At 38.2% G+C, this 19,046-nt stretch overlaps 1 protein-coding gene across 1 annotated transcript in view; it reads left to right on the top strand.

Annotated features, from left to right (window-relative positions):
- KCNK10 (potassium two pore domain channel subfamily K member 10) overlaps positions 1 to 19,046 on the top strand; it is a 201,153-nt gene that overhangs the window by 114,150 nt on the left and 67,957 nt on the right. Inside the window, exon 4 of the mRNA XM_036736115.1 lies at positions 17,872 to 18,032. Coding sequence (XP_036592010.1) covers positions 17,872 to 18,032 — 161 coding nt within the window. The remainder of the gene's footprint in view (positions 1 to 17,871; positions 18,033 to 19,046) is intronic.

Genomic DNA, 19,046 nt, shown 5'->3' with positions numbered 1-19,046 from the left:
GGACCTCAGAGGCTGTTTAATCCAATCTTCTAATTTTATAGATTTATAGGAAAGTAAGGTCAATGGAGACTAAATGACTTGTCCAAAATCACACAGCTAGTAAAACATTTGAAGGTGAGATTTGAACCCAGGTCTTCTCACTGTAGATCCAATGATCTTTCTACTCTATCACAGTGAATACAACTTTGTAAAGAAAAACAACTTTGAAAGACTTAGGAATTCTGATCAGCAACAACCATGGCTCTAGAGGGCTCGTGATGAAGTCTGATTCCCACATCTTGATAGAGAGGTGATAGATGAGAGGGGCAGCACGAGTTTACATTTTCAGACATGACCAATATGGAGAGACTTGTTTTGCTTGACAATGCTAGCTTGTCACAAGAGAAGGTTAATATCTTTTGCTTTCTCCTTTTTATGGAGGAAAAATGGGAAGGTGAAGGGAGGAATAGTAGTGGTAATGTCAAAAAGAAGAAAGAAAATAGTGTTCATGAAACATTTAAAGAAAATGCACAGAAGAGATCAGAGAAAAGTTTAGAGGGCAACATAGATAAGGGAGACAAGTCTAGAACTAACATGTTGAACTGAATATATATTTTCATCTGTATATAGTGGGATTCATAATTACATATACATATGCATATACAATTCTGTTTTTCTGTTCTTTGTATATAGAAATGTTCACATAATTGGTGTTTGTCAAGTTCATAATAAGAGCAAATACAATTTTAAGAAGAGTTTTCCTCACAGTTATCTCTGACAAGGGAAGGGAATAAGTATTTTTATAGTACTTAGTTTGTGCTGAGTCTTACAAACATCTTATTTGATCCTCACAGCAACCCTGCTAGATAGGTGTTGTTATTATCCCTGTTGTACAATTGAGGAAATGGAGGTTAAGTGACTTGCCCAGGATCACACAGCTAGTAAGTATTTGAAGCCAGATATGAACTCAGTTCTTCCTGACTCCATGCCCAGTGCTTTATCTACCATACCTCCCATCTGCTTCCAAGATTGTAGGTATAAACAATCATTCAGACTCGAAGATTTTGGTTGAACTTCGAATCTTGAAACTCCTGCGAGAGGAAGATAGATCACAGATCATGTTATGGGATGTGTGATGATCTGTACATTACCTCTGACACTGCTTATACTTTTCCTCTCAGTGACTAGTGGAGTCACTGTACTCTTCCTGTTGGCCTTCTTGCTAGCCCAGAGACCCAAAGCCAAGTTCTTCTGTGTGTGAATTCTAAGTTTCTGAGTCTGTGTGGAAAAAGCCTTGAAGGATTTATTAGCGAGATTAGATGACTTGCTTCTGCAACAGACAAGTTAAGGGCATTGCTTGCTACGGTTAGAAGACACGGTGATTTGGACATGGGCATGGAGGATTTTGAAGGAAAAAAGATACTAGAAAGCTTCTTGTTCCCTGTAGCTTATGGTGGTAGTACATTGCCATGAGCTAAAATGCAAGCTGAACCTCAGAAATTGTGGAAAGCTGCCCAGCTGGGGTTGTAAAACAGCTTTGGGAGTTCAAATGGAAATACAACTTCATGTCACCCTGCAGTTCACACCACAGGGACTCAAGCCTAACACAATATGGGAAGTTGTAAAAAATTTAGAGGATCTTTGAATTCTCTTTCCCTAATCACATTCTTAGAAAATACTTGACATTAACAGATGGAACTTAGTTTCTGTCTGATGCTAGCCTTTTCCTCTTTTTTTCTAATTGTACAATTTAAAAAGGTAAATAAATTAACTCCTCACTTATCAGATAGGACCTTTCAGCAACCTCTACTACCTGGAAGACATGAACCTGGAAATAAACACAGAGATTTTAACAGCGAGGAAGAACTGATGTCACAAAATCCAATCATTTAAGTGAAAGAAAAGGAGTAGTTCATGCACTAATTAATAGGCTCTGAAGAGATAGCCAGTGGGCAACTGAGTTGAAGAGAGTCTCAGCATCTTGTTAGTTGTTACTCTCTCTCTCTCAGCTCCTGCCCCTCATAAAGCATGGCTAGGATGTTATTTTGCTGTTGGCAACTGGTGGAGGAGGGTGAGTGTTTATGATAGAATGTCAATCAACTTTTGAGTGCAAATGGGAACAGAACCCTAGTTTGAGAACAAGAAGAAGAGAGAATGATTGATGTACATAGAATCTGAGTGTGCTTGTGTCTCCATGTGGGTTCCTGGCAGTTTTGTGGGTGTTTTTGGTTCTAAATCTCTGGAGAGATTGAACCAATCCCAGCCTATATGACTAGCTTGTCTGGGTCTAGTAGTGATGACAAAGCCATGACATGGCACCATTTTAAGCTTCTGGTAGTTTCTGTTAGGAAAAATAGAACACCAGGGGTAGGGGTAGGGTAGCATTAAGTGAGCTTAGAGCCCGACTATCTTATTTGTGAGAATGAGTGACTCTGTGAGATTTAGGAGTATTTTAAAAATTGAACAGATTTAATGAGTTAGTTGGCATAGCAAGAGAGAGTGAGGTCAACACTGGATGGTGAGCTCTGCCATACTAACTGTGTGACATACCAGCAAGTAATTTAACCTCTTGGTGTCCTAGGCAACTCTCAATTGCCTCTAAGACTTTATGTTAACGCATGAGCTGTTGAAATGTATCCATGGAGAGAATTTTCACAGGAGTTTTCCTACATAAATGAAATCACAGTTTGGGACTAAAGGAACCCCTACGATACCATAGACATGCAAAATAAGACCAAGTTGGGTTATCTAATTTCCTCTAGCAGCTATAAATTCTGACCTAGTTTGTAACAAAAGACAAGTAGTTAGAAGCAAACTCAGCTACAATAGCATAAAATGGTAGCTGACTGCAAGAAAGAAGACAGCAGAAATCCTAATTAGGAAAGGTCAGTACTCTGGGGTCATTTATTTAGGGGCAAACAATCCTTTAAATCTTACTCCCCTTTAAAAGTAATATTTTATTGTGGAATAGTATAAGAACTGAAATACATAATTCAGTACTTGAGTTACCAAGAAAAGGTTTAATGTATTGATTATTAAGTCAGGGGAATGTTCAATTCATTTTAGAAATACAGGCTTTCTCAAAAGTCTTAGTGCTCTTTTAAGTTTTAATAGCTTAAAATTAATAGGTTTAAATAGCAATCTACTAAAGCTTAAAATATATTGACTTTTTTTTCCTTTATTTATTTTTAGTTTACCACACACGGTTCTACATAGTTTTGAGTTCCAGTTTTTCTCCCCTCCCTCCCCCCTCCCTCCCCAAGACGGCATGAAGTCTCATATAACTGTCATGTATAACTTCGCATTGAATTAATTTATGCTCTAGTCAAGTCGTGGAGAAGAATTTTGACCAATGGAATGAATCATGAGAAAGAAGAAACAGAACCAAAAAAACAAAACAAAAAAAAAAACCCCAAAACCAAAAACAAAAGAGAAGCAGAAAAGGCGAGCATGTAGTGTGCCTCAGTCTGTATTCAAACTTCGCAGTTCTTTCTCTGAATGAAGATAGCATTCTCCATCGTGAGTCCCCTGGAGTTGTCCTTGCCCCTTTAGGTTGCTGAGAGAAGCGCAGTATGTCAGGGTTGGTCCTCACGGAATCCACATATCTGTGGCTGTGCACAACGTTCTCCTGGCTCTGCTCCGCTCACTCAGCATTATGTCGTGTAGGTTTTTCCAGGTTGTTATGAAGTCTGCATCCATCACCTTCATATACCACAGCTTGTTCAGCCATTCCCCAATTGATGGGCATCCCTTTGCTTTCCAATTCTTGGCTACCACAAAGAGAGCTGCTATAAATATTCTTGTACATATGGGTCCTTTTCCCGCTTGCGTGATTTCTTTGGGATACAACCCTAGAAGTGGTATTACTGGGTCAAAGGGTATGAACATTTCTATAGCCCTTTGGGCATAGTTCCACACCGCCCTCCAAAATGGCTGGATCAGCTCGCAACTCCACCAGCAATGCAACAATGTTCCAATTTCCCCACATCCTTTCCAATATATTGACTTTTGGGAAATAGTATATTTCTAGCAAAAATGTTTAAAATCAAATAAAAATTACAACCACCCCTGAGAATGCTAAATGCACGTGGCATTACTCTACGTAACCACTAGTTAAAGGAAAAGCAAAATCCTAAATTTCATGTTTTGTGAAATCACTACTATTCATTCCTTTGATACACAGCAAGACATTAATTATAAAGCATATAGTAATTGTATAATAATGTCTTATTCATCTTTGTATGTCCTAAGCACTTAACCCAGTGCTGTACAGTTAGTTGAGTGTGTTGAATTAAAATAGAAGTGAATTGTTTTGGCCTTAGTGAACCTCATATGAACTTAATTTATTTTTAAGTAGCTTCTCTCTGTCTCTGTCTGCCTGTCTGTCTCTCTTAAAGTTCATTATTTATTTATTTTTTAATATTCTTAAACAATTATTTTTGAGTTTTAAATTCTTTAAATTCTCCCTCTTTCCTACTCCACCCCTACCCACTGAGAAGGCAAGCAATATAATATCAATTATGTATGTGAAATTATTCAAAACATATTTCCATATTATAGTGCAAAAAAGCAAGAAAAGTAAAGTGAAAAAACTATACTTCAATTTTCACTCACTTCACTTCATCAGTTCTTTCTCTTGAGGTGGATAGTGTTTTTCGTCACTTTTTCATCCCTTTGGAATTGTCTTTGGATCACTGTATTGATCAGAATAGCTAAGTCTTTCATAGTTGATCATCATTACAACTTTTCTGTCACTATATACAATTATCTCCTGGTTCTGCTCACTTCACTTTGCATCAGTTCATATAGATCTTCCCAAGTCTTTCTGAAAACATTCTCCTCCTCATTTCTTATAGCATACTACTATTCCATTACAATCATATGCCACAACATGTTTAGCCATCTCCTACTTAATCGGCATCCCCTTAATTTCCAATTCTTTGCTGCCACAAAAAGAGTTGCTATAAATATTTTTGTACATATAGATTCTTTTCTTTTTTCTTTGATCTCTTTAGGGGTACAGATCTAGTAGTACAGATCTGGTATTGCTGGGTCAAAGGGTATGCACAGTTGTATAGCCCTTTAGGTGTAGTTCTAAAATGTTCTCCAGGATGGTTGGACCAGTTTACAACTCAACTAACTGTTAGTGTACCTTTTTTTCCCCATCCCTCCAGCATTCGTCATTTCGGATTGGTGTGAGGGAGTAGCTCAGAGTTGTTTTGATTTGCATTTTTCTAATTATTAGTAATTTAGAGCATTTTTTTCATATGATCATAGATGGCTTTGATTTCTTCTTCTGAAAACTGCCTGTTCATATTCCTTGATAATTTATCAATTGGGGAATGGCTTTTATTTTTTATAAATTCGACTCAATTCCTTCTATAACTGAGAAAAGATAACTTTATCAGAGATACTTGCCGTAAAATTTTTTGATATTACTTCATTGTCTACATTTTGTCAAAATGTAGTTTCCATGATAATCTCTTTTAGTTAAGACTATTTTTATTTTGCTTTGTCTGAGATCATCATTGCTACCTTTGCCTTTTTAAACTCCAATTGAAGCATAATAGATTCTGTTCCATCTCCTTGTTTTAACTCTGTATGTGTGTGTATGTTTTTGTTTCAAGTATATCTCTTGTAGACAATGTATTGTTGGATTCTGGATTCTAATCCATTCTGCTATCCACTTCTGTTTTGTGAGTGGGCTCATCCCCCATTCACATGTGCAAGTATGATTACTAACTGTATTTCCCTCCATCCTATTTTTTTCTGTTTATCCTTCTCTCTCTGTTTTTATCCTATCCCCCCTCAAAAGTCTGTTTTCTTTTGACCACTGTCTCCTTTAATCTGCCCTCCCTTTTATAATTCCCTTCCCCTTTTTCTTGTCTCATAACCCTCCTATTTCTTTGTTGGGCAAGATAGATAGCTTTACTCAAATGAGTATGTATATGTGTACACACACATATATGTATATGTATATATATGCATATATATACATACATATATGTATATTTTTACCTTCCCTCTTTTAACCAATCATGATGAGAATGAGGTTCAAGCATCATCTCTATTTCCCCCTCCATTGTAAAAGCTCTTTCTTGCGCACCTCTTTTATGCAAGATAATTTCCCCCATTTTAATCCCCCCTTCTCCCAGTGCATCCCTCTTTCTCACCCCTTCATATTTGTTTTGCAATCATCCCAACATAATTGAATCATGCTCATGCCTACGTCTATAGGCATGTCTATGCCCATGTCTATTTAGACTGCTTTTAACTGGCCTAATAATGATAAAGTTCTTAGTAGTTACATGTATCTTCACATATAGGAATATAAACAGTTTAAATTTATTGAATTTTTTATGATTTCTCCTTCATGTTTACCCTTTTATGCTTCTCTTGAGTCTTGTGTTTAAATGTCAGATTTTCTATTCATCTCTGGTCTTTTCATTAGGAATACTTGAAAGTCTTCTATTTCATTAAATATTCACTTTCCCCCCGAAAGATTATAGTTGGTTTTGCTGGATAGGTTATTCTTGATTGTACCCCTGACTCCTTTGCTTTTCAGAATATCATTCCAAGCCCTCCCCTCCTTTAACATGGAAACTGCTAAATCTTGTGTGAGCCTGACTGTAACTCCATGATATTTGAATTGTTTCTTTCTGACTGCTTGCAGTATTTTCTCTTTGACTTGGGAGCTCTGGAATTTGGCTATAATATTTCTGAGAGTTTTCATTTTAGGATCTCTTTCAATTGGAGATTGGTGAATTCTTTCAATTTCTATTTTAACTTCTGGATCTAAGATAGTGGGGTAGTTTTCCTTTATAATTTCTTGAAACATGATGTTTAGGCTTTCTCTTTTTTTATCTTGACTTTTGGGTAGTTTAATAATTATTAAATTATCTCTCCTGGACCTATTTTCCAGGTCAGTTATTTTTCTGATGAGATATTTCACATTTTCTTCTTGTGTTTTCTTCTTTTGACTTTATTTCATTGTTTCTTGATGACTCATGGAATCATTACCTCACCCAATTCTAATTTTTAAGGAATTATTTTCTTCAGTGAGGCGTTGTATCTCTTTTTTCATTTCAAACCCAATTCTGCTTTTTAAGGAGTTCTTTTCTTCAGTGAATTTTGTGTACCTTCTTTTCCATTTGTCCTACTCTGCTCTTTAAGGATTTCTTTTCTTGAGGACCATGACATCAGGAAAGTGATGACATGACTTGTAGTTGAATTTGATTTGAGTGAGGGAGGGCTGTGCAAGGTCACCAGCCTCACTTTCTCCTCCAGAGCCATCTAGATCCAGTGACCAGATATTCTTCAGGATGACTGGAGATGACCCAGGAAGCAATGGGAGACCCTGGACCTTTTAGGCTTAGGCCTTTTCATGTACTCACTTAAAATAAGGTAATGCCCATTCAGTGAATAGGCCTCTTTAAGAAGTGAGTCAAGGAACGGCCCCTTTAATTAGAAAAAATAAAGCAAAACCAAGCTCAGAGAGGAAGATTCTCAGGGTTCCAAAGAGAAACAGTTACCATTGAAATTCACTCTAAGCCAGGAGGGCTCAAAATACAGCTATTAAGTGAAGCTTGGGCAGGGACCTACTGTGGTACAACCTATGAGCCTCAGAATGAACTGGGTTTAAGGTTTTGTGAAAGAAAGAAAGAAAGAAGGAAAGAAAAAGAAAGAAAAAGGAAGAAAGAGAGAAAGAAAGAAAGAAAGAGAGAAAGAAAGAAAGAAAGAAAGACAGAAAGAAATAAAGAAAGAAAGAGAGAAAGACAGGAAGGAAGGAAGAAAGAAATCTAGCCAGTAAACCCCAAGTTAAGTGGGCAGCTTGTGACTGTCAAAATTTACCTTCTTTGGCAAGGAGAAGGACAGCGAGAGGGAGAGAGAGAGGGAGAGCTGAGTTACCCAACTAGCTGTGTCCACTTTCAGGCAGTTCAGTCTACTCACAGGTCCATTGTTTTTGAAGAGGACCATGACATCAGGGAAATGATGACATGACTTGCTGTTGACTTTGATTGAAATGTCAATGGTAACTGTTTCTCTTTGGAAAAGCAACCCTGAGGATCTTCCTCTCTGAGCTTGGTTTTGCTTTCTTTTTTCTAATTAAAGGGGCCATCCCTTGACTCACTTCTTAAAGAGGCCTGTTCACTGAATGGGCATTACCTCATTTTAAGTGAGTACATGAAAAGGCCTTAGCCTAAAAGGTCCAGGGTCTCCCACTGCATCCTGGGTCATCTCCAGTCATCCTGATGAATATCTGGTCACTGGATCCAGATGGCTCTGGAGGAGAAAGTGAGGCTGGTGACCTTGCACAGCCCTCCCTCACTCAAATCAAATTCAACTGCAAGTCATGTCATCATTTCCCTGATGTCATGGTCCTCTTCGAAAATGAAAGACAAACACAACAACAATCTTTTCTTGAGTAAATTTTTGTGCTTCTTTACTAAGCTGTTAATTCTTTTTTTCATAATTTTCTTGTGTCACTCCCATTTTTTTCCTCAATTTTTCCTCAAGTATGCCTTTATTTTTCTTTAACTCTTTCAGGAATTCTTTTTGGGCTTGTGTCCATTTAGCAGTTTTCTTTGAGGCTTGGCTTGTAGCTATCCCCTCCCCAATGATGTCTTCTTCTGAATTTGCATCTTGGTCTTCCCTGCCACCATAGTAGCTTTTTATGGTCAAGTTTCTATTTTTGTTGTTTGCTCATTTTTCAGCCTACTTCTTGACTTTGAACTTTATGATAAAGTTGGGCTCTGCTCACCTGGATGTTGAGATGCAGTGTCCCAAGCTTTGGGCTTTTTTTTTGTGCTGCTGTTTTCAGAGCTAGTTCTGAGGGTCTGTAAGTTTTTGGTGTTTCCAAAGTGGTGTGATTCTGAGGAAAGGTGGGCCTCCAAGGCCCACTGCTATTGTTGTCACCTCATGTGCTCTGGTCTGGGCCCACTCTGTGTTACAGATTTCTCCTGCCAACCTCTTAAGTTGTCTTAGGCTAGAAAAATGTCTCATCCTGACTTTTTGTTGACTTTGCCACTCCAAAATTTGACTTGTACTATTTAAAGTTGTTTTGAGGGGAATGTTGGGAAAGCCTGGTTGTGTCACTGCCTCCAATCTGCCATCTTGATTTCACCTCCACACTAATCAAGGAGCTTCTCTTTTTACATAAATGATATGTAGTTGTATAATAGACCATGATGATTATGCTTAGGTGACCAAAGGCATTTGTTTACTCCTCAGTCTACTACTTTTTTCACACTGTAATTTATTATCTTTTTTGCTCTCAGGTATGGGAACCATAAAGTCAGTATGTAACTTTTCCAAGTTGTATGTGGTTGTTATTTGGATTGTGAAATATTTCCCTTAGAATTATCTGTTTTCATGACTTTGCATTGACCCTCCATATTTACTCTTGATTTAAATCTGAACCAACCAAAAGGTGGCTCATCTTCAAATAATAGAATCTTAAGTACTCATTTTGGTGCCCAGAGCAAATGAATAAGATACACCCTTTTGAAGTAAATTCTGTTGTAAATAAATGAGGAAGAATTCTCACAGACAGAGCCAAGAGTCAAGTACAGGTGTCCTGAATCCAAATGCAACATATTTTTTTCCATTGAACTATAATACATACTTTACTAATGGCTGACATAAAAATGATTCTGGTTTTGTTTTTGGCAGAAATTAATTATGCTCTCCATTGGAGGTTCCCCTCTCCCCAATTAATTCCAGTAAGAGTTTTTTCTGTGGCAAGAGGTGGTCAGCAAGGTATTTTTCCTTGCTGAAATATCTACAAGGTCTAAAGATACTCTTCTAGTGCACTTGCTTCACAGCAGCAAAATGAAATGGCTAGGAAAAAATTTAGCATTTTAAAAAATTAAGTGTTGGGCATATATTTTTCTTTATATTTTAAAATACTGGATTCTAGGCAGAGCCATAGCCATGATGGGGGTGACTATAGGTTTGAAACAGAGTACTGAAATTTGGAGGGTGCTGAAAAGCTAACAATAATTTATTTTTTCATAATTCTTTTTTTCATGTTTTTTTTTTGGAGGGGGTAGGGCAAGGCAATTGGGGTTAAGTGACTTGCCCAAGGTCACACAGCTAGTAAGTGTGTCAAGTGTCTGAGGTCGCATTTGAACTCAGGTCTTCCTGACTCCAGGGCCGGTGCTCTACTCTCTGTGCCATCTAGCTGCCTCTCTCATAATTCTTTAAAAGAAAGGGGGAGGGGGAAGCTAGCTAGCTAACACATGCCATATTTCATCATGGTAGAGATCTTTCCCAATCCCACCCTTTTCATTTCCCCTTTGGCAATGACCTCCCTAATAGTGGTGTCCTTGGTCCTTCTCTCTTGGAGATCAGTGTTCTGGATTATTCTTCACTTCCACTCAACTGCGCTTGTTTTAAAAAGTTGCTATCTGAGCCCATATCTTATGCTGCTTTCACAGAGCATCAAAATTGCTAGTTATAGCTCTGATTCTAGGGTGAGTCACTTTTGGTTGGCTCAAATGCAAATGGAGAGTAATCTTTGAGGGGCATTACAAAGCCATAAAAATAGAAAATCCTAAGAGATTCTCTAGCATTATCTAAACAGGAATAATGATGTGAAAACCAAATTCACAATTTTTGCTACTCCTTTGGAAGCTTGTTTCACAAAGATGGTTGCCAGAAAGACAGATAAAGCTCAGAAGACAGAATAATTCATTCTTTAAGTTCTTCTGGACAAATTTAATTTTTTCAAAATGAGTGATTCGAGAGACTTTACTTAAAGACTGCCTTAAGTGAGCTGAATGGGTAGGCAGGATATTAGCTAGAATTTGGAGCCACCAAACAAAAACATTTTAAAGTGCCTCCTCATACTTTAAAAATTGTGTTATAAAAAGATTATCATCACCCTTGATGTGTAGGATCTAACTTAGGAGGTAAAATTTTGAACTTTTAGAAAGAGGAAAAGGACATAAACTAGAAAGGGTTATTTTCTGTGTACTTATCACACATACTCCCCCTGTCCCTGTCATTTCCCTTTGTTTAATCACATTGTGATGAATAATCAAGGCTTGAAAAGCTTCATGACTGATCTTTGGCCGATAGATAAGGTCTATAAAGTTAGATTTTGATGAACTGGGCATTATTTGTAAGCCAAAAACACAATAAAGGCCAGATCATTATATTAATATTTTTTCCTCTATATTCAACACCTATAGGCTTCAGTCATTTGGGACTCCCCTTTAGAGGGTGGGAGAGATCCTCATTTAGAGCCTAGAAAATAGCGTGTCTGTTTCTCTAAAGCTATCCATTTAGGGTGTTCAAAGCTTGAATGTATTTGCCTGTGTCTGCATGTGGTCTCTTAAAGAGATATTTAGACTGAAAAAATACATATTCACCAAAAATAATCAGGCAGTTATGGGGCAGTGGTAATCTGAAATCTTCCCTGAAATTAGCAGGATGATTCTAGGAGTAACCTTAATCCTGGGCCAAATAAAAATATATAAGGGTGTATATTATATTGTCACTGGTATTATTTACATTTAAATAGGATCCTTCTAAAGGGAATGCCCAAAGAGTCTTTTAGTCCATACTTTTGAAGGATATTTTTAAACATAATTTAGAAAAGAAACCCAGCCCAGAACTTATGACTAGATTGAACAAAAAATTGACTGAAAGAAGTGGGACAATTATGGAGACACTTTGAAACTCTGCTCAAGAAATGGAAGCTATGATTCAGAGAGTTTGTGATAGAAGGTTTGAATAATTTCAAATGGAAAATTGAAATGAAATAGCCAAATGAGCCAGCCCCTAGGCAAGAAGAAACGGCAATTAGTGTGTGGAGGGAGATAGAGGAAACTTCCAGTACTTTTAACTATGAGGCTTACATGCTGATAAGTACAATCACTATCAAGCACCTGATTGCATCAATTAAGAACTCACTCCAAAATGTACAACTCTGTTTACTGAAAGTAGATAAGACAGTGTTGCATAGTGGATAGAATGCTGGGCATGGAGTCTGGAACATCTGGGTTCAAATATCATTTCTGACACTATATTAGCTAGATGACCACTTATATGTCACTTAACCTTGGGTAATTTCCTGGAATTATTAGCCAAATCATGAAGAGGTTGTGATCTGAGTTGGTGGAGGGATTTATCATACTAGGAGGGCCCTATAGTGATGAAATCACAGTTCCCCTTTGTATTTGCATAATTCAGGGGAAGACTGCTTGGTATCTATCCAGCTTCAGGCTAGCACTGCAATATCAGATTGTCACAGATATTAACTAGACTAATAGGATAATTAATGCAATTTTCACTGTGAGAAATATCGTCATGAAGAACTCAGAGAAACTTGGAAAGACCCATATGAACCAATGCAGAGCAAAGTAAGCAAAACCAGGAGAACAATATTTGCATGATCGTACAATTACATAAAGGAAAACATTGAAAGATTTCAGAACTGCAATCAGTGCAGTGACCAACGGTGTCTTAAGGAAACCAACAGTGGTTTATGCTTCCTGTGGAATGAAGCATGCATCTTCAGATATGGCCAAAATGTTGAATTGTTTTGCTTAACTCTATTTTTTATAAGTCAGAGTTCTATGGTGGGAGATGCGGTTACTGAGAAGTGGCAATGATTATGTTTTAAAATTTTGTTCTTAATTTATGGAATAAAATAAGCATTCCCATTACGTAGTACAATAAAAAGATGATTGCATATAAAACTGTGTACTATGTACAGCTTCCTATTTCTTTTAAATACACAACAAAATTATCGTGTCAATTTCTTTTTTTTTCTTCCTCCCCTCCCCCCAGCCTAATGGTGGCTACCATTAGTTGAAAAGAGGCATATATGTGTAAAATTATTCTTTAGATACTTCTATTTATGAGTTCTTTCTTTGGATGCAGATAGCATCTCTCTTCATAGCATCCTTTATAGTTAGTTTGGGGTTTTATAATAGTCAAATAGCTTATTCACTCAAAGTCATTCTTAAAACATTATCGATGTTACTACATATAAGATTCTCTTAGTTCTGCTCATTTTGCTCTTCATTATTTCGCGCAAGTCTTTCCATGTTTTTCTAAACTCAGTTTGCTCATCATGTCTTATAGTACAGTAGTATTCCATCACAATCATACACCACGACTCGTTCAGTCATTTCCCCATTAGTGGGCATCCCTGCAATTTCCAGTTCTTTGCCACCACAAAGACAGCTGCTGTAAACATTTTAGAACATATAAGTTCTTTTCCTTTTTACTGAGTAGCAGTATTGCTGGATCAAAGGCAGTGGTGGGATTTAGCCGGTTCCGATGGGTTTGGCAGAACTGATACCTAATTTTATGTTGAGTTCGGCAAACAGGTTGTTAAAATGGTGCTTGTAATTGGGGTTCTCTCTAAAGCGGGTGCCTGGGCAGACACTCAATGTGGAAATCACAAATATATATCCTCCCTACCCCCCCGCAAAGGTGGTGCTGTGTCTCAGCCTGGGACTGGGGTCCAGGTTGGAGGCACAGGGGAAAGCAGGAATGCAGTAATGATGTGCCAGCATAAGATGGAAGGAGGAAGGGAAGGGGAGAGCCAGGCCCAGTATGGGAGGGCTGGCTACACCGCAGCAGAAGCTGCTAGCTGCTGGGCTGGGAATGCAGTGAGGTGCAACAGGCTTAGACCCTACCCTCTCCCCTGCTCCCTCCCTCTCCATCTCCTCCTGAATGAATCACACACCCCCCAAGCCACACCTCCAGCGGCCAGCAGAGAAGCTAGAGGGCTGGGACCTTGACTCTTAGTGTGAAGGAGAGAAAAAGCAAGCAGTTACTTTGGGCTTCCTCCGAGGAGGCAGAAGGGGCTGATGGTGGAAGCCACCTAACACATGGCCTCTGCTGGCCCCCCCAACACCCTCTGGCCCTTCCACACCTGGCCTGGCCCTTACCTACCTTGCTCCCTCAGCCAGCACCCTCTCCCCTTCTTGTAATCAGCCTGCCTCTTTCTCCCTGGGCCTGAGCCCTGACCAGAGCCAGTCCTGTTGAGGGTTGAGGTAGATGAGGTCCAGGAACCTCAAGACTGGAGTTCCCAGATGAGGTCGTTGAGGGGGAGTACCCTTCAAGGACCTGAGTGCTGGAGAGGGTTGGGGCCATCTGGAATGAATTCATGATCTCAAGCATTCTTTAAGTCAAGGTGGCAAAGATATATTATGCTTTACAGTGGGCAAGAGTTCTTAGGGAACCTGCAACCTTACAGGGATGCAGGAAAAGTTTTATAGGAGATTTGGGGGTGAAATATGTCAATTAGGTGTTTTGAGGTGGGATTAGGGAATGGTTAAGGGGTAGTCAGTTCTTAAAGGAACATGCACTTTTTGTATCTACTGCACAGGTATCTTATTCAGAGCTCACTGGGAAATAACCCGAGGGGGGTTACCTGGGGGTGTGGTTTTGACTGTGAAACATCACTAAGTCAACTAACAGTCAGGGCTGACTGGGAATATCCACGTGGCTCTCATCAAATATCTTGTTAGACAAGATGAATGTAAGGGAGTATACATTTGACTATGTCTAGGATACATATCAGTAAGATCAGTAAGTAGTAAATATCATTATGGCCCAGTGCACAGCCAATTTGCATGTACAAAGGGAGTCCAATAAATTGTATAGGTACAGCTGACCTCAGTATCAGGAGCAGAGATAAGTGTGTTGCTAGAGCATGCTGCCCTTGAACTGGAGAGGAACTGCCTGAGACAGTATTTTGAGGCTAGGAAGAAATGTGATTTTAGACTCGATGTGATTTTGGAATTGGGGTCCAGGCACAGGCACCCAAACAGAAGCTAAGGAGAAATGTTAGAATTATGGTCCAAGCACAAACACCCAAGCACCCCATCAGTCCCAACTGATCCTGATGACTGAGGGACCCTTGGGTCATGGAAATCAAGGATGCCAAGGGCTCAGAGGGAATGTTTTGTGGGGGCAGGGGGAGACATGCTAAAAAGTCAGATTGTCCTTGGTGCTTCAGACTTGGCCTTTTAGTGTAACTAAAGCTGTTCAAGAGAAACTCCAACTTTTTCCCTGACCCTGAGCTCACCTTAGCCCTGATGTCTCCAGGTCTCAGGATGGTGTTGGCTGACTCCTGGGAGAAGTCATGCTGCGAGTACATGGGTACAACAACCCTATGTATACAACCTAACACAAGACTATTTTTCTGAGCTGGTCTAGTGCCTTATCACAAACATACTCATACAGACACAAACACACATTCATACACATTCACCAACATTCACCCACACACATACATGTTCATATACACTCACAAATACACATCCACACACAGTCACAAACTCACATACATTCACATATGTTCACTTACACACTCATACACATTCATCCACACTCACACGTACACCAGCTGACACACACAGACTATACATATTCTCATACACACACACATACACATACATTCATACACATTCACCAACATTCACTCTATGGTCATTAGGGCAGAGAACCGGTTGCTAATTTATTTGAATCCCACCACTGGTCAAAGGGTATAGGCAATTTAAAAACTCTTTGGGCAAAATTCCAGATTGCTCTCCAAAATGATAAAGGAACAATAAAACAGTAGCATGGTACAGTGGAAAATATTCAGGAGTCTAAGGTTCTGGTTCAAATTGTTCCTCTGATTTTTACTACCTTGAGACCTTTTACAAATCACCTAACCTCCTTGGAGACCGATCTACAAAATGAGGGGTTTTAGATTAGATGGTACCTTCCAGCTCTTTCTGATTCTTATTTTTTTATTATTTGAAAATGAAATAAACTAGTTTGACATATCTAAAAATGGGCTACATCCCAAATCCCTCTTCTTTTTCTTCTTATTTCCATTCTATTCCAAACCAACAAACATCAATTGACTATGATGATGCATTCATGGCACTCCTGCTGATTATAGAGATGGCTATGCAGTGTTACCCCTTGAGAATACAAATATTGGGACTAAGGGGGAGGGAAAGCATGGGAATTAGAATTTATATAGCATCTACTATGTGCCAAGCACTGTGCTAAGCTCTTTGTAAATATTATATTATTTGATCCCTACCATGTAAACAAATGAATAATAGGGCTTTTTACAAATGAAGTTGTTATTCAATTTAACAGTAAATGTTTATAACACGCCTGCCATATGCAATGTACTGTGCGAAGCACTAGAGATATAAAGACTAAAAGGACACATTTGTCTTTAGTCCTCAACTTACTGCTTCTTATTTTGCAACTCTAGATATTTGCTTTTGTTAAGTTTACTCTATGCAAAGCATTAGGCTAAGCATTGAGCATATAAATAGAAAAATAAGACAGTTCCTGTTCTCAAGGAGCTCCAATTCCAATTCTAATAGGGGAGACAACATACATGTGTCTTTTCTGTCTCTACAATATTACATGCTTGCTTCTTAAGGGTGAGGACTCTGTTTTCTTCATCTTTGCATTCCTCAGAGTGCCTTGCACAATACTTTGAATATAGTTTGGTACTTGATATATGCTTTTCAAATTGGATCAAATTAAAGACAGTCCTTGCCCTCAAGGAGTTTATGTTCAGTTATATTTCAAGGGGCAGCATCTTATAATGTTGTATTTGGAATTATACAGAAAAGATTACTGAACAGCACATGTGTTGTAACTGAGTTTATAATGGGGATTTACCAAACGCTTTACTGCTTTAAGGGTCAAAACCCTCATTTTCCTCACTGTTTACTCCTTGCTGCCCAACTTATAAGAATGACAGGAAACTTCTGAATTCTATGTAAATTTTGGGTCTTTGGATAGATTTCAGAGGTAGTCTATGAATTTGGATGGGAACAATTATAGCTTTATGTCAATTTATCTCATTTTCATTGTAGTCTTATGTGGTTTATTTTATGCATTCAAAAAATAGTATTCTGGGAAGTCTGTAGTCTTCACCAGATTGCCATAGGGCTCCATGACACAAAAAAGGTTAAGAACCCTGGATAGAGACCATTCTTTTCTATTATTGTTTAATGTCTTAATAGGTAAATTTTTATTACTGAAGCACTAAGCAGTCTAACTAAAAGAAGTCAAATCTCAAATTGACCAAATTTAGAAACAGCTTACCATGCTTCCTCATGCATCTTTTATAGTTTGTAGGGATAACATATAATAAGAACTGACATTTATGCAACATTTTAAGGTTTATAAATGTTTTACATACATTGTCTCTTTTAAATCTCAAGCCTTCTCAGAGAGGTGATGTAGGTTAGAGAATAGAGTCAGAGTCAGGAAGACCTTGGTTGGAGTCCCACCTTTAACGTATACTGGTTTAGGTTATGGTTCTGTGTAGGTTGCTGAACCCCAGAGAGATTTTTCGTACTGTTAAGTGCCAGTCTATATTGCCAAGAGGATGTTTCTTCATTGGAAATTCCCTATATCAATGTGTGATTTAAAAAAAGTCATTTAAACCTTCACAATTACAAGAATTACAGAGGAGGAAACTCATGATCCCAAAACAAGATATTCCTGGCTCTAAAACTAGTACTCTATGATATTGCGTTGCTAAATAAGATAAGGAAGAAAAATTGTGAACATCATCTATATTGTATTGTGATTTGTTAAACATTTCCCAATTCCATTTTAGTTCGGTTCCACTGTATTGGGAAATTTTGTCACCTACCTCTGCTCTAGGCTAGTGGTATCAAACTCAGATGGAAAAAGATCCTTGTAGGCTATGACTTGGAAAGCCACAAGCAATATATTGTGTTGTTATCTATTATGTTAAACATTTTAAATGGCATTGGTCATTTCTGAAGCTCTTAAAAATGGAGGAATGTAGAACTCGGGATGAAGAGAATAACATTATTTTGTTCCTTAATTTCTCTGATGCTTTACACTTCCCTCTCTTTTTTATTAAAATACTAGGATACGGAAATATTGCTCCAAGCACCGAAGGAGGCAAAATCTTTTGTATTTTGTATGCCATCTTTGGAATTCCACTCTTTGGTTTCTTATTGGCGGGAATTGGAGACCAGCTTGGAACTATCTTTGGGAAAAGTATTGCAAGAGTGGAACAGGTGTTTCGGGTAAGTACTGTTAGACCTATCGCCCAATTACTCGTTACTGTGACAACTCTTTTTATTCTCCACATCCAGAATCTAGAAGGAATTTTAGTGGCACATTATGTTTTAAATTGAGTAATTTAATTTTATGACCTTATGTTACATGGTTACAGATGCTACAATAGATGTACTGTGTTTATGACCCTGGAAGTTGAGTAATGTCACATTTAAAGAAATACTTTTGTAATGATCTGAACCTGACTCAGGCAGGTTCCTGTTAATTTTGGTCTGATATGATTTGGTCTGACAATGATTTCATTATAATAATGAAATCAGACAGTGGTAGGGCTTTTAATAACTAATAAAAAAGGAGGCTTACTTAGCCATAGTATGACCTGCCTCATCTCTATCTGAAAGGCATCTATCTGGTTAGTAAAGCAGAAGATGATGGTTCCCATGACTGAGACATCAGCCAGATGTGAAGGGCCAGGACACCTTGTGGGAGGGGATTTTATACCTTTCAGTGAATAGGAAGCCGTGATAATGAGCCTTAGTTCCCTAGTCAGTCAAATCTTGGAGAGAGCTTCCTTTGCTTTTAAGAAAAGAACTAGCCTAAACTGAATGGAGTAGATGGGGGAAAGAGATTAAAGAGCCTGGACCTAACACAACCTTCTCAGTAGTATACCTGGGCACATGAAAGTGAGCATAATATTCATCTACCATGACAACTCTAGAAGGGAAATGAGTTCCTAGAGTGACAGGAAAGTAGGATAGATCTTTAAGAATAAGATCCTTCCTAGTGTCCCTCAAATCACACCATGTGGGTGGTTGCCTGCCTTGCTTGTGTGTAAAGTTAAATTTAACAAAAGAGTATCTATTATATTTTCCATTATTAGCATGATTCTGGAATTCTTTTAAAAGCATCCTTTCTTGTACTTGGTCAAGATTTTAAAATGACCTCAGATATTAACAAGAATCCATCAGTGTTCTGATGTTGAGTACCAATGGTTGTTCATTCTGATTGGAGTTTTCTGCCAC

The sequence above is a fragment of the Trichosurus vulpecula genome, chromosome 8, assembly GCF_011100635.1.
Source record: "Trichosurus vulpecula isolate mTriVul1 chromosome 8, mTriVul1.pri, whole genome shotgun sequence".
NCBI lineage: Eukaryota > Metazoa > Chordata > Mammalia > Diprotodontia > Phalangeridae > Trichosurus > Trichosurus vulpecula.
This window is presented reverse-complemented; position numbering and strand designations above follow the sequence as displayed.